General features: G+C 35.8%; 1 protein-coding gene across 2 annotated transcripts; it reads right to left on the minus strand.

Annotated features, from left to right (window-relative positions):
* Positions 1-2,494: 2,494 nt before the first annotated feature.
* On the minus strand, positions 2,495-5,369 carry LOC104586339 (uncharacterized). Of its 2 annotated transcripts, none has more exons than XM_010243532.2 (4): positions 5,257-5,369; positions 3,756-3,967; positions 2,965-3,113; positions 2,495-2,881 (listed from the first exon to the last, which is right to left on the minus strand). In XM_010243532.2, exons 1-4 carry the CDS (start codon positions 5,309-5,311, stop codon positions 2,794-2,796), a joined length of 504 nt encoding a protein of 167 aa, XP_010241834.1. In that variant the 5' UTR covers positions 5,312-5,369; the 3' UTR covers positions 2,495-2,793. The 2 variants fall into 2 exon arrangements, with proteins under 2 accessions (XP_010241834.1, XP_010241833.1); XM_010243531.3 differs by having other exon boundaries at positions 3,756-4,018; positions 5,257-5,343.
* Positions 5,370-16,380: the final 11,011 nt, after the last annotated feature.

Below are 16,380 nucleotides of genomic sequence, written 5' to 3' on the forward strand. Positions count from 1 at the left end.
TCTTCTTGAGCTTAACTTTTTTCTTCTTGATTTTCTGTTTAATGATATTCGTCTTTTCTACCAAAAAAATAAAAAGTTGGCAATATATATTTGATTTTAATACAGCTTAAACGTCTAGGAATAAAATTCCTCAGTGAAGTACCTTTGAGATTGCTTTTTCTTTAGATGTAAAATAAAAAAAAAGGCAAGGTTTCCAAATGATCAAATCATTAACCTTCTCAGTATTCAAGAAGTGCTTGACGGTGGCCCATGGAGCTTGAAGAATGGGTCGTTCAAAACTGAATTATTTTTGCTTTTTTGGGTTTGTTCTTAGAAGAAGTTAGAAGTAGAAAATTAGAAATGGATAAACAGGGCCTAAGAGGTATTATGGATTTATTTGATTCGATCGCTATCACTGCACGTATTCAGTGGCAATCTTGGATCAGGCTGTTCGGTAGACCAAACAAATGAACAATTGTGCAGCCCTAAGCATCATCTCTGTATGTCAATATGCTTGTTTTTAAAATTGACCTCTAAGCTGATATGCAAGGAGAGCAGAGGAAAGGGAGAGGGGAACAATTTTATTCAAAACCTACGTATCGTGATCATCTCTTTTGTGCAAGGGGAGGTCTGCCTGCCTAAATATACTGGGAATTGAGAGAAAGGGGAGTATCTCTGAAACTCGCTCACCCCGGCCTGCTGTCTCACTGTCTGGGGCCCCTATTACTTGCAATCCATTGGTTGTGTAGTACAGGATCTCTTAGGCAAGCATTTAGGCAGTGAAGCATCCTTCAACCAACCCAAACGTTATTACGTTGGATTCACAAGTAAATCACCAACCCGTTTCGATATATTTACTTGTGCCAATTACTCTATAGTTTAAGGAAAAATTAATAAGGGATTTTACAAAATTAAGAATTTTCTCTCAACTTTCTGTCTCTTAGGCTGTGTTTGGTTTGAAGGAAAAAGCAGGGAAAAGAAAAAAAAAAGGTAAGAAAACCTTTACAAAGCTTGTATTGGTTTCTCTACCTTTCCCTATCTTTTCCTTCAAACCAAACATAGCCTTATTTTTTTTATTTTCTGTGAAACCAAACATAGCCACAAGTTAAACATACCTATGGACTGGCAGGCTGTTTGCGTTGTATATGCTGGTGAGTACCTAGGTTCAAATTTTTGACACACCCCAATATGGTGGAAGTGTATCAGCATGACCACAATATATATTTTTTTGAACTTTCAGGGCCCACCCCAAATAGGAGTATTTAACATATAAAACCAAAGTTTCACCAAATCTCATAAAATAAACATTGGTGACCCACCAATATAACATATAGCAGACGATATGGGTCAATACGTAATGAAATTTTGAACTTTATCCCTAAGGCCCCGTTCGTTTTTTGGTAAATTACTTACCTGGGTAAATGAAATTACCTGGGTAAGTTTTTCGTGGGAAACATTTACCCATGTAAGTACATTTACCCATGTTCTTTTATTTCCTAGGTAAATAAGGTAATGACCATTTTAGCTATAAAAATCCATTATTAAAAGGGGCATTTTTGTCCCATTCAAGTGTTAGCAACTTTCCCCCTAGGTGAAAAAGTTATTTACCCACGTAAGAGATGAGTATACTCAGGAAAATAAACTTTCTCTGATCCCCACATAAATCTGAAAAATGAACATGGGATTCTTGATCCCCATTGACCAACTTTTCCCCCTCTCAAAATCCAAAAAAAAAACACCCCCTAAAGATCATATCGCAAGGGCTACCTCTGTCTCAGGGGTATCTTCTGTAGGCTTGTTACTTGTGTTGTAGGTGACTTACTAGGCCCGATTCATGATAGGCTTAACTTACAACCTTTATTTAATTGGATCAGATTTAATCCAATTCAATTTTGAATACATATATACATGTTTTATATTTATTTTTTGCATATTTATACTAGTTTTTTGGACATAAAATCAATTTCAGATCTCCCAGATTCTAGCAGATCATATTTGAATATACCTCTACCCAAATTCAATTCCCTAAAAAAGGGAATTATTCTTAGACTTCAAAGTATGGAATTGGATCGAAATATTTAATGGGTGCTCAGTGAGTATGCTTACATGTATCTACTAGATCCGGTATGATGTATTTAAATTTTGAATCTTGTTAAAAACTACCAAAATGAGATGACAATAGCACTCCAATCCATACACTTTCTTGAGGCCCATTTAATGTCACACAGGAGACACATGTCTGTACTCAAAGTTGTCCAAGGCAGTATGAAAATCAACTGAACAGATATCAAATGGCTTTGATTATTAGCATGGTAGACCTAGGTGTCACCATTAAATGATGCATGCTGCCCCTTCACAGTAACTAGTTAAATCATGTCTCCATGTCCTAAAGCACTGTATAGTTTATACACTATACATCAAGAGTATGGCTTATGATTCCCAGATATCTATTTTTCTCTGGGTAACAGCATATATCATTTAAGTCAATCTCATCTATGTTTGATAATGGCAGAAATAAATGCACAATCACATCTTTATTCATCCATTTTTTAAAACATTGTCAACTTGTAGCAAAATAGACATGAAGGGTGTGTGGGGAAACAAATGAGAATGATAAATTTATATTGCATTTGTTCAAGCATAAAAATACCTTTGCTATTGAAACCATTTCCAAAATGCATAAAGCATAGGAAGGTTAAACCTTGAGGTTCAGAACTACTTGAAGTTGGCCCAAGCTGCCTCTGTGCAGTGACAGAGTGAAATGAAGCAACAACCTCCAATATGGGTTAGAAGCTAACGTGTGACTAGCGCAAATTATGCACTTAACCTCCCACTGCCACCACATGTAATACAGGATCGAGATGAAGAGCACTTTGTACAGTAACTCCACTTCTTCGGGAGCCTGATGACAACAAATAGAATATGTTTTGTAAATAGTTTTCTATGAAAAGCTTAAGGAAAAAAGAGCTGATCAACATTGCATACCCTGCTGTGTACCGTGTGGCCATGTTCTTTGCAGCCATCCTTGCCCTCTCAGCACTTTCTTCTGAAAGTTTCTTTAGCACAAATCCTTCGCCATTGCATTCAGCACAAACACCCGAGCCACCACAATCTTCACAAATTTTCGACAAGTTCTGTCTATTAAGAACGAGGTGAATTAGAATGGAAGTTTCAGAACACACTAAAAAGACAAATTTCTAGACGACTGACCTCCATAAAAACCAACCTACATGTCTGCTTGGTGAACATACAAACAGATGGATGCTACTTGCTAACATCCTATGGTCTCATCAGGGATCTCTAGACTGTATGCTCCTAAACATATATACCTACTCTTAATCATTCTTTAGGTCAGATATGTAATATGTGGCAAGGATCTGGGAGAAAAGGGAAGGGGAATAACAAGCCTTTGAATAAGATGGCATTAATCACCTAATAGGGCTAAGATCATGGATGTAGCCTGTGCCACAAATATTGCACATAAAATTAAGTGGATACATCCAGACATCAAGAAGATCTTTGGGATTTCCTACATTTGCATTGGCAAGGAAACCTCATCTTAGCAATGTGCCTCTATGTGTGAGTGTGTGTGAGTATTGGGAGAGGGGTGGAGATTGATCTGAACCAATCTGTGTTGTAGGAATATTAGAGATGCAAAGAAAATCAATTTACAAAACAAAAGTCCCCTTCCCACCCACTCAAAAGAGAAAAAAAAAAGTACTGAGCTTTCTTTGCATGACTACTAATGCTTCTAACATTAAATGATGAGTACACACCTCCGAAGTTTCAGAAGTTTTGGTTGTCTTCACTAAAAGAGTTGCTGCTGCACCTACAACCGTGGCAGCAAGTACTACAGAAGCAGCAGTTTCTGGTAATGCAAAGGATACCCCATGTTTTTCTCTTCCTTGCTCTTGTGACTTTAAAGTAAATGGTCCACCAATTTTTGGATAACTTGCGTAGTAAGCTTTGGGCTTGCAGTCCCTAATTGCTTCATGCAATTGTAATAAGATCAGCTTTGATCCATTGAAGTTCAAGTAAACTGTTATGAATTATGTTAAAATATTTGAAATTAACATGAAATTTGTATTACCAAATAAAAGCAAAACAAATAAGAGGGAATAATGCTTTGTATGGGTCTTGAAAATGAACACAATAAAGCAAATACTGAGAACTAATCCAGAAATACAAGCATCACATCTCAGACATCTTAGAACAGCAGCCAAATGAAGGGTTTGAACAATGGAACTATGATAAGCATTAACTTAATCCATTGGGACTTAAATTATATGATAAATCGTAAATAAGTTAAGAACAGAAGAAAACATTGCAAAGACAGGAGTTATCAAAAGCAAAATGTTTATTGCTTGCTTGATTTAATTACCAAGCAACCAGCAAAGCCAAAGCAAGAGCAATGCTGATCAAGCAGTATGCAAAAGATTTTGAGACCACAAAACTTCTTGTGGTGAAAGATGCTAAAATTTTGATCATATATGTACAAGTTGAGGTTGATTCCAAGTATCCAAGTAATCTATATTTCATATTTTAGTTGCTGCTGAAAAGGATAAACACAAATCCCCTATATTTGGATAAATTCTTGGGGGCTGTAATGAAGCGGCTATACTTTGGTAATGTTGGCAACCTCAGAAATGGGTGTCTGGGTCAAATGCCTTCTCACAGTGCCTGAGGTTCTGGATATGAACATGCTGAACTAGACCTATACCAAGTTGATACTGAGAACGAGGGATCTGAAAGGTTGGACTTAATAAAAATCCATATGGACACCATCTCGAGTGAGGTTGCCGCTCCTTTGAAGAATCGCAGTCCTGAATTTAGAGATAAAAAGACTGCAAAAACTTATATAACCCATCTGTTTGTAGCTATGGTGTTTTTCTAAATTGCGAATTTTGAACCACAAAAGAAAAAAATTAAAGAAACTCTTATTTCCATTTTCAGGCCTGCATTCAATCATCACCGCCCCAAATTTCAATAACATACCATGCCTTGGTTCTAAAGCAACAGTGATTACCTAGATTCTGTTGGAAAGAAATAAGAAAACCCATTACCTTTATTCTGTTCGTTACACTACAATTTCGATTACCCATTTGAAAATTACCACTCCCATAATGAAAAAAAAAAAACAAAAAAAAGCAAAGTAACAAGTAACTGCGAACAGAGCTAATCAGTCATGAAATTTTTAGTTTCAAAGAGAGAAACATCTATGGCCATCAGAGATAGAGGACTTCAAAATCAGAAGGAGAGAGAGAGAGAGATTCATACCTGTAGCTGTAGGAATGGAGGGAAATGACAGGGAACGCAGCAATGTGAGCTCCATTTTCGGACGTGTTCCCAGAGTCCCAGCATAAGTGACCGACGAATAAAAACCCGTCGTTCCACCCCTTATCTTTCCTGAAACACCCATCGTTTGACCCGGACGGACCGGCTGGTTGACCCTCCACAAATCACAATTTCCGGGTCGATCACATATAGTCACAAAAAACCGTTGACCCGGGCTATCTTCCTTTTGAGTTTTGGCCAGTTCCTTGCGGCTTGCGCCGTTGCGCGTCCTCCACTAGTTTCCATCTTTCCCGGATGAACCAATTTTCAGGTCGCTAGGTGGGCCCGTGGCTAAAGATACGACTCTACGAGATAATTCAAAGCCCAAACCGGGCTAAGATAGACCCAGTTCTGTCCGGATGAAGAACATTAATGTTTTAAAAACCGACTCAGAACTGGAACTGCTTTGACCACCAGTTTCTGAGTTAGTGGTTTGACCATCCGATTCAAATAGATGGTCCGTTCTCAATTAAAAAATAATTAAAATAAAAAACAGCAAAAACCCATTATTTGGATCAAACAGATCGACTGTTTGACCACTCGGGTTAGTGGATCGCTGACTAAGTCAATAATTTTTTGTCAAAAAAATGGGTTAAGAGTGAAACAAAACCTGTTGCCTAAACGGTTTCTAGGCTGAATAGTCTGACCGTCCGGATCAACAACGATTCCAAAACACTAAGGCTATGTTTGGTTTGAAGGAAAAAGTAGGGAAAGGAAGGGAAATGCAGAAAAACCTATACAAGATTTATAAAGGTTTCATTTCCTTTCCTTTCCTTTCCCTACTTTTTCCTTCAAACCAAACATAGCATAAAGAACACTCAAACCCTAAAGAGTACCAATCCTATCCCATATGACCTGATAAGACCTGTTTCTAATTAGTAGGCATCTAACTGTTTAGCATGATTATGTGACAACAAATCCCTTTTTCATATTTATGTTGTTGTCTAGCAGCTCCTTTCTACTCTTTTAGACCCCTTAAAATCAATTTTGAGATAAGTGAACTGCAATCCAGCTCAGAAATCTGAAATTGCAGCCCCCTCCTAGTCTATTTGTAACCTCCCCTATAAACCACATCCTGCCCATGAATTTGGCATTAATCCACTGGCAGGATTCAGTCCATCCCTAGAAATCTTAGCTCCACCCTAGGGGTGGACTGAACTATAAAATCCCCTAAAATCTTTTCTCTTATTTTGAGTTTTTAAATGATTAAACTAATTAGAATACATTATTAATTCAATTGTATCTACTAATTATCTACTTATATTAAATTTATGTTATATTTAGGAAAAATTCAATATTAGAACCATATATTTTGGGCCTAATGTTACTTTGGTCCCGAAACTTTAAAATGTATCAATCTGTCAGTTATTATATGACATGATGACATGTGTTATTCAAAATTTTTAAAATATCAAAATTACCCTTAAAAACACTGTTCACCATCTTCAACTCAGACTGAATGTCTCTTGGACTTGCCGAAAAAACCACAATAGACAGCTGATTGGAGGTTTACAGATACCCAAATAAAATCATCAGAAATCTGCCGATCCAAGTCGGTTCAGTTTGAGTCCTCGAACAAACCAGACTCGGTCATTTCCTTGCTCAGAAGATACGGGTTTACCAATACCCAAATCTCTAAAATCATCAGAAATCGGCCAGTCCTCAAGCCCAAAAGCTACGGATCTCACTTTCTTCCCTAGTTCTCTTTAATCTTCTACGCACAGCAATGAAGACAACGCAAAATGAGAGGAAAGAGAAGAGGAAGAACGGAGTATAGAACATGGGTAGTTGTAATGTACCTCGGTGACTGGCTCTGTAATCTCTCTTCCTTTGATACAACAAACATTTCGCCTTGTTCTATTTTTCTCTTTTTTTTTATGAGTAACATAAATATGCAGTTTTTGTCATCTTATCCAAGTTTTTAAGTTCTGCCTAGGGGTGGCCACGAGTCAAGCTCTTCACGAGCTATTCGAGTTTGACTCATGAAAAGCTCGGCCTGGCTCGGTTTTAATCGAGCTTCGAGCTGAGTTCGAGCCCAATTTATAGGCTCGATTAATAAACGAGCCGAGCTTGAGACTAATAGAGCTTGGCTCGTGAGGTTCGCGAGCCAAGTTTGAATATATATATATATAATAAAAATATTATAATTCTTAATTTTTAAATATCAAATAAAAAATATTTTTTATATATAATTTTTATTTTTATAAAATATTTTTTTTCTCTCAAATCGAGCTCGAGCCTTATACTACCTTGGTGAGCCGAGCTCGAGCTTCGTACTATTTGCCTCGGCTCGGCTCGAATCCACCCTACTTCTGCCTTTTTCTTTTAACTGTATTTTTCTACTTTTATTTTTCTGTGTTTCTTACTTTATCACTTCACAATGCTATGGTTATACTCAAGGTTCAAAATATCAATATGCTCGATATGCCGGTAGGGGCGTATCGGGCAAATCGATACTGCTTTTTGTTGATTTTTTTTTATTTTTTTCACAACCGGTTCAGGGGGGCTGGTTTAGGGCTCCTCCATCCCCTGAACCAGTCAGACTCCCAATACACCCACTATAGGGGCGTATCGGAGGGGTCCTGGAACAATACGTATTGGTCGATACATGTCGATAATTTGAACCTTGGTTATACTTCCAAATTTTTAGTGTCCTCCACTTTTTGCAAAAGTAAAACCAAGTGCCCATTGTCAAGTCTAATGGGTTGCCTTAATTTCTTCTATCGAGTCTTTTTTATTGTATTTTGACTTGAAACAGAGATTATTTTAGAGGTTGTTTGGTATTGACGGCATTTATAAGATAAATGTTTTGTACGATTTTGTCTTGAAAAGTGAGACAAAATCTGCTTTAAACGTTTTGTACGATTTTTTTACACTTCAACACCATCAGGCGCCATATAAAGCTAGACAGTAAAAAATTGGTCTTGAAAATGAAAAATGTCAAAATTGGTGTTTTTTTAATAATTGATTCACACAATTTTTGAGAGAGCCATTTGTCAGATAATTGGCTCAACCAAATAACTTTTTAGGCGTTTTTTTGTTAAATGCATCTCCAATATTGAGCTGGCATCGTTTCTTCCAAAAGCTACATCGATACCAAACACCATCTTAGTTTTCTATGCAAAACCTTCAGAACTTATGCTTTCTCTATTAGTTCAGTTTTCTTGTGTTTTTTTATATTCTTGAAATGTTTTCCTGAGGTTTGAGGAAATTCTTTTCCTTATTTTTTTCTGCTGAATGATCGAAAATAAGATCCATAAAGTTGTTTGCATTTGAATCTCTCAGTCTAGTTTAGTGATTTCAATTTTCAAATAAGGAAGCTGATTACATTTGAGTCACCATTCACCATCTTGCTTTCTTTAATCGTCAGAGCAACAAATTAAAGGCAATTTCTTACATTTCATCCTATTAAGGAAAACAGAGAAAGAGAACTTACAAAGCCAGTCTTCAATCTTAGAAAACCAAATTATGCCTTCTAGTGAGGATCTTAAGGGCATAGTTCATACAAACAATAATGTCATCACCATTCTCATACGCTTGAAATGGGCTTTTAGATTCTCTCACTAGAAGTATATGGACCACAACATCACGTCCCTTCATGATTTGGGCATTTGGGTGGTTGATAAAGAAAATTAGATGACACCTGAAAGGTATTAGTGTCTTTTCACATGCCACTTAGCGGCTGGTTAACGGTAGACACTAAATTAACACATTTTAAAAGTTTAGGTAATGGATTGACACATTTTAAAAGTTTAGGTAATGGATTGACACATTTTGAAGTTCGGGGACAGAATTACATGATACTAATTTGGAATATTCCCTTTATAATATTAAAATATTTAGTTAATATAACTAGAAACAAAAAATAATATAAGATTAGATGTCTTTCTAATAGCATTAAATGTAAACAAATCAATTAATTTTGGTGGATGTCTCTAAAAAGTATAAATTATTGAGGCAGTTCATAATTTTCAAATTCTAATATTGCATAACTAAAATAATTAATTCAAAGAAATTATTAGCATGGAATTAAGCTATATTGCATATAAAGAAGGTTTTGATTCACATTAGCAATTCAGCTATATTGGCCAATGGGGGTCAACAATTCAACCATTTAGGCTAACAACATCATAAATCATATAATAAAATATAAAAATAGATAAACATACAAAAAACAAATATTGGAAAATTGGTTGTCTTTTACTCTTGGTCTATAATTGGATTAAAGTTAGATTGATCCAGCCACTACATCTAAATCAATTTCGATATCTTCATCATCTAAGGTGGCGTTTGATAAATCTGAAATCTGAAATTTGAAAAGTTAAAAAAATATTATTTGTGTTTGAAATCTGAAAAGGAGCATAGGTGCTTTTCTACTTTTTAGAGGCTTTAAATCGATAAGTTTGTTTGTATTGGATCAACCCTTTACCATCTGAAATTCATTGATTTTACTATTTTATCCCTAGAACATCTATTTGGAAATGTTGAGTTCAATTTGCATGATCTCATAAAAATAATTTTCAACTTCAAAATAATATTGAAACAATACGAATAAAAAATAAAAAATAAAAAATTACTACTTAATAAATGAAATGATTAAAATTAAAAAAATAATTAATAATTGTTATTAATTATTGATCCCCTACCCTCTTGACAACAAGCACTACTACTGTGTGTGTGTGTATGTGAGAGAGAGAGAGAGAGTGGGCTAGGGGTATTTTCGACTTTAGGCCACATTTGAGTCGTGTCTGAGCATATTAAGTGACAGGCTTGGGTCATAAAATTTCAGATCTAAAAGAACTTTTCAGATGCAATACCAAATAAGCATTGCATCTGAAAAGCAGATATTTTGAACTCTAGACGTCTGAAAAGTGTTATCAAATGCCACCTAAGTCTCTCAACTGTAAAGGTTAGCTACTTGAACCCTGTTGATATGTAAATTTTTTGGCCCAAAAATTGAAGTAAATAGGGCCAAATATGAGATTGAATGAAAAGGAGCTATTGGGCCACTAAGAAAAGAATAATAGAAATTGGGCAAAAGAAAGATGTTGGATGGGATCCAATGTGAAGCCTAATTAGAAAATATGCCCTTGTATTCCCCCCAAAAAAATTGAGTGGGGTTAAAGGAGAGAGAGAATATACCATGAAATCCAAACCCAAGAGTGTATTGTGTAGAGCCCACTACAAATCAAATTGAATAGGAGCAATGAACACCCACCACGTGGAGGCTTAATATTGAGACAAAGCCCAACATTCAGGGCAATTAGAAAGATTTTATTAAACTCTGAAGTCAATTAGAGAGATTTTTCTATAATTAATTTTAATGGGGCCCAATTGACTGGCAATAATGCCTAATTAGCAATTTGGTTGAAAGGAAGATATGATTGGTTGATTCAAAGAGGATTAGTTTAACCCAATTAATGGATTTCCTTTCATATGTAGGCTCTAATCTCTTGCCAAGTGGCACCTTTACAAACCCAATCAGCCTTATACAAAGATCACAATGGTCCCCTTAATTGGAGATCTCAAGCCAGCAAACCTGCCAAATAAATACAAATCTTAATTGAGAGAATCCCATTAAGCTTATCACATAGGATGTCGTTCAAATCAATCTTGTGGGGAGCCTCCATTTAAATGGTAATCATTACCTATAATTAGGGCTGTTCATGGGTCGGGTTGGGTCGGTTTACTAAGATTTTTCCAACCGACCCGACCTGGTCGGGTTATCTGAAACTGAAACCGAAATCGATCCTATGTTAAGCAAAACCGACCTGGTCGGTTTGAGTCGGGTTGGGTCGGTTTCGGTTCTAAGTTCAACCATGGTAATAAATTGGTAGATTAGAGAAAGAAGACTGAAATTTGATGTAAAAAATGACACCTAATTCTATTAGAGAAAGAAGACTGAAATTGGTAGGGGGCGGACCAAGTTAGAATATAAGTTATCAAGAAAATAGAAAGTCAAACTGTATTAGAGAAAGAATATTGAAATTTGTATATTTCAAAAAACCTTCTAATCTAAGTAAAAAATGACACCTAATTCTATTTGTAATTGGTTGCCTATTTGGTGTAAAAGACCATAAAAAGTAGGATCCTTTGATTCTTTTCTTTAAACTTTTCCAAAAAAATTACTTGTCTAGTTGTCTTATAATATTTGCCATTAATGTCATTCCTAAGTAGAAGACTAGAAATTAAGTTAGGTTGTAACTACGATAGAGACAACTTAGTTAAGTAAGAACTAAGTAGGTTGTAACTACTAACTAGGAACTAACTACTAACTAACCGAAACTGACCCGAACCATCGGTTTATGATTTTTTACAACTCGAAACCGACCGGTGCTGAAGAAAACCCGACCGACTCGGGTTGGGTCGGTCCGAATTGGTCGGTTTGGGTCTTCTTATGAACAGCCCTACCTATAATAGAATCCAAATTGTTGTCAAATAAAGAAGGAAATCATAGTTGGCCGAAAATGTTTGCCAACTTTCAACTTAATTCAACTAGAGCAAGGGGACTCTCTCCAAAAAAGGTGACTGGGAGGAGGGGGAGAGGAAGTTCTTTTACAAAAAGAACAGATAAAAAATAAGAGAAGGAAGAAGATAAAATAATTTGGAAGAGGTCTTAGTTCTCATGCTGTTGTTGAAGTTTCAACTTAAATGCTGTTAGCCATGTGCATGTTGAGAGGCATGCTCAACTGAAATCATTCTCTCCTTTTTGGGTCTCCCCCTTTAGCTCTCTCCAGCATCTCCTATGTTTTGTTTCAACTTTTCTTGTTGCAAGAAGGAAAGATCAGAACTTCAACACTCTATATTATTTTTTGTGCTCCAAATTTAACACGATATTTGTGTTATCATTTCTTACTACTTTGGCCCATGTTATTTTAGGTCTGGCCCTTCTTATTTCTTCAACTCATAACATATTACTTCTTTTGGACGTAAGGGTGAGTATTCGATTAATTCAATTAAAAATTGAATCAAATAAACCAAAATTTTAAAAATCGAACTTATAAAATGAAAATGAACCGGAATTGAATTATAGAAAAATTGAAATAACTGAAACAAAAAATTTCAGTTATTTCGGTTAAAACCAAATTTTAGTAATATATACTATATTGTATATATTATAACATATATTATATATTATATATTATAATTGTATAACAAAATTCGATTAATTCAATTAATTTAATTAACATTTTAATTTTAAAAACCAAAACCAAAATTTTTAATTTTAACCAAATAATAATATGTGTACTTATTTAAGGGTATTCATTTCGTGGTTGCATTCATGTTTGATCTGCTTAACAAATACAAGCAGCATTTCGTATTCGATGGTTCCAAACCCGATAAAATGGCCTTTTTTGAACACAATATTTGTAACTTTCTCACCAAGAAATAGGATTTGCTGATGCAAGCATGACATGACAGTTGTGCTTCACACACCAAAAATGGCTCTAATCAGTTTAGACCATACGATCAAAAGTAAATAGTAAAATTACATGTACACATAAAGCATACAATCAATGCTCACATGTAATGGTTAAAAAAAAAAAAGAGCCATGAATCATCCTGTGGTTAAAAAGTTAAAAAAAAAGAAAAAAAATGATATGATTCTCAAATCAGAACCAAACACCACCTTAAGCTTACTTTGTCAAAGCTATTTGCCTATTCCATTGGGACATTGGAAACCAAACATACTTTTCAACTTTTCTACAGATCGTTGGTTGATATCAGTAGATGTCCTGTCCTGGCATGCGAGTTTAAAAGAACAATGTAAACAACACAACTGGCATTCTCATGTGTGTTGAGGCCACACTGTACAAAAAAGGTGATGTACCAATAAGAGCATTATTTCGTTGAAAATTTTCAAAGTAGTTGTACTGGGACACATGAACCATCATCAATCCCCATTATAGATTTGAAATCTTGCCACTTGTCATCAGCCCATGAAGCTGGTAGATAACCTAAGAACATTGCTTGTGGAAGAAAATGAGATCAAGGGGAACAGTTGCACCTAATTTTGGGTTGACATTGAAAGCAAAAATTACAAAAGGGTATTTGATTATACTAAAAAAATTCCTTTTCCTTATTATTTTTATGTAACCTTATTTTGAGTTAAGATTGAAAGCAAAAAATTTACCAAAAAGGGTTTTTGATTATACTAAAAATTTCCTTTTCCTTATTATTTTTATGTAACCTAATTTTTGAGTTGAGGTTGAAAGCAAAAATTACCAAAAAGGGTATTTGATTATACTAAAGATTTCCTTTTCCTTGTTATTTTTTTGTAACCTGATTTTTGAGTTAAGATTGAAAGAAAAATTACCAAAAGGGTATTTGATTATACTAAAAAAGTAAAAGTTTCCTGTTCATTATTATTTTTATATAACCTAATTTTTGAGTTAAGATTGAAAGAAAAAAAAATACCAAAAAGGGTATTTGATTATACTAAAAATTCCTTGGGTTAGGTTAGGGCTCTTTATAAAATAATTGTGGGTACAAATAAAGGCTGCAAGTGGAGTTGTCCCATTTAAGGAATTTCAATTCAATTACATCAGGCTCATGTTAGGGTTCAGACCCATTAAAAATCTAACAAGCTCTGAGCCCAACCAGACCCAAGTTGTACCCCCTAGTACAAACTACTGTCTCATTACTTTTGCAGACAGACAGTTTTGCCCTTCTTAGGGCCCCTCATGCTTCAGTTTCTCTTGCCACGTGTTCAAACTACTGTCTAAAGTATGAATGTATGATGCCTTTCACATTCCACCTTGTTCTAACCCTCACAGCAATTATGTCAAGAGCCTAAACCCTTGAATGCTATCAATTAGCCTACTTGGACTTAAAATACAATTTTTAATATAATTATGCCTTTTTAACAAATTTCAATTTTTTTAAAAAATTTTGGAGCCCATGAAAGCACATTCATGGTCATAGGATCATCGTTTCTTCACTCCCTTGGCATTAATACACCATCTGAGACCAATCAATGATTGAAAGCTGGTCGTCATGTGTGGATCCCTCCCGAATAGACTGCATTTAATGCTTGATGAAATATTCAATTTAGTTGAAGAAATATTTTTTTGGGAGAAGTACAAAAACACACGATGCAGAATTCTGAATTCCAGCCCCCCTACTACTAGCCCTCTACCCTTATAAACCACATCCTGCCCGTGAAGTTGGCATCAATTCATGGTCAGGATGTATTCCCCCTGTACTTTGGGGCTAGAGAATTCTGATCTGGGCTGATTGATACTTCTTTAATAAGAAAAAGAGTGGGTTTTCCATTCGGGTTGTCGGGTAAGGTTCATTAAACAATGCAGGAATCTCATGATCTCAAAACCGGTTCTTACATTTCTTTTCACACCCTATATTATTGGGGGAAAATTCATCTCAGAAAACCTTTCTGCATGTTTAAAATGAGTAAAAGAATTGAATGGTTACAAAAGCTCCAACTCAATTATACAAGGTGGACGAATCCAACTCAATGATCTGGATCAGTTAGATGATTGATCCACATGGCAGAAAAAGGTGGGGACATTGTTGGGAATACTCAGACCAAAAGATTAGTTCTAATTCCCTTGAAATAAAATAGCTGTTTCCTACATTAATCTAGTGACCATTTCTATATTATTTTATCATCATCATCATCCTCCTCTAAGACTTGTCTCAATTATATAAGAGATCAATTACATGAATCTTATTTAGCCATTTCATTCTATTTCTATTTCTTGGCTAAAGTTTTAATATCAACTGTCATACTGGCAGTTGATATTAAAACTTTATTTACAGAGACAAATTCATACTGGCAGAGTTCGAAATGAAAGAAACTTTGGGCTGAAAAAAAGTTACCCCATTATACCCTTTTCAGCCATTACTTTATATGTTAGTAACCCATGAAAGATTCCCTTCAAAAATTGTTAATTTGCATGTTATTTTGAAAAAATAATAATAATAAAAGAGCCAATGAATTAGGGGTGAAGAGGCATATCTGTCACTAAAATTTTGAAGGGTTTCCATGAAAACAATTGAAGAATTTGACTTTGAATTGAAACTTGGAAGAGAGAGAGAGAAAGAGAGAGAGGTTAAATGAAGTGCACGAGCATCCTCACCTCCCTAGTCAAAAGGTACCTCACCCCAACTTACAACTAGGATTCACGAATCACGACTACTCCAACTATGCTTGCTAGCGATGAGCTGGGCATATCTACATGACTACACTACACAACTGCTGTTAGTCACGAGCCTATTTAAGACTCCATCTCTCTCTCTCTCTCGCTCTCTCTCTCTCTCTCTCTCTCTCTCCAATCTCCACAACCCTTATAAGCCACCACTCTAACTTGAAAACCAAGAAAGCAACCAACATTCAATTCAACACCAAGATCCAATGTCTTCTACATTTGTCTTCGTTATCTTGCTCTTCTTCCTCGTGTTCTTGTCTCCTCCCGAGCTCACACTGGAAATGGCCGGCCGGACATCTTCTCGGGTTGCAGCTGCAATGAGGCCTCTAACATCCAAGTCTAAGGATTACACGGCTCTGGAACCGAAACCGAGCCACGAGAGGCGAAATGTGTTCCGAGGTCGAGAGGTCAAGGGTTGCCTGCCAAAAGGAATCCGGCATTCTTCAGCGCCCAGTCGTTACGTGAACTATCACACCTTCGACGCCACCACATGTTCTTCAGGCAGCAGACACCACCGTAAACCATGAAGCACGAAGCACAGCTGGTGGATATCTCACAGACGAGAAGCTCGTACAATGAGCAGTATTCTTATTGTACATTAGCTTCGGCAGCGAGGTTTGTGGTCTTTTTTCTGTTTTTTCTTTCTCTGCTACGTCTATGGTTGCTTGTTGATGGAGATGTAAGTCTTCAGTCACATAGAAAAAGAGATTAAAAGGAAATGTTTACAGTTGATAGATGATAAATAATACTTTTTGAATGAAAATAGACATCGATCAGTGTTATAAGCTAGCTTAGCCTTCTCTGTTGATTTGTTATTTGTTTCTCTTTCTGGGTCTGATTTGGTGATTTGAAGGTGATCAAATTAAATGGTCTCTCGTGGGTCTGAGTCTCTGAGACT

This window comes from Nelumbo nucifera, chromosome 2 (genome assembly GCF_055504915.1).
Source record: "Nelumbo nucifera cultivar China Antique chromosome 2, China Antique-T2T, whole genome shotgun sequence".
Classification (NCBI taxonomy): Eukaryota; Viridiplantae; Streptophyta; class Magnoliopsida; order Proteales; family Nelumbonaceae; genus Nelumbo; species Nelumbo nucifera.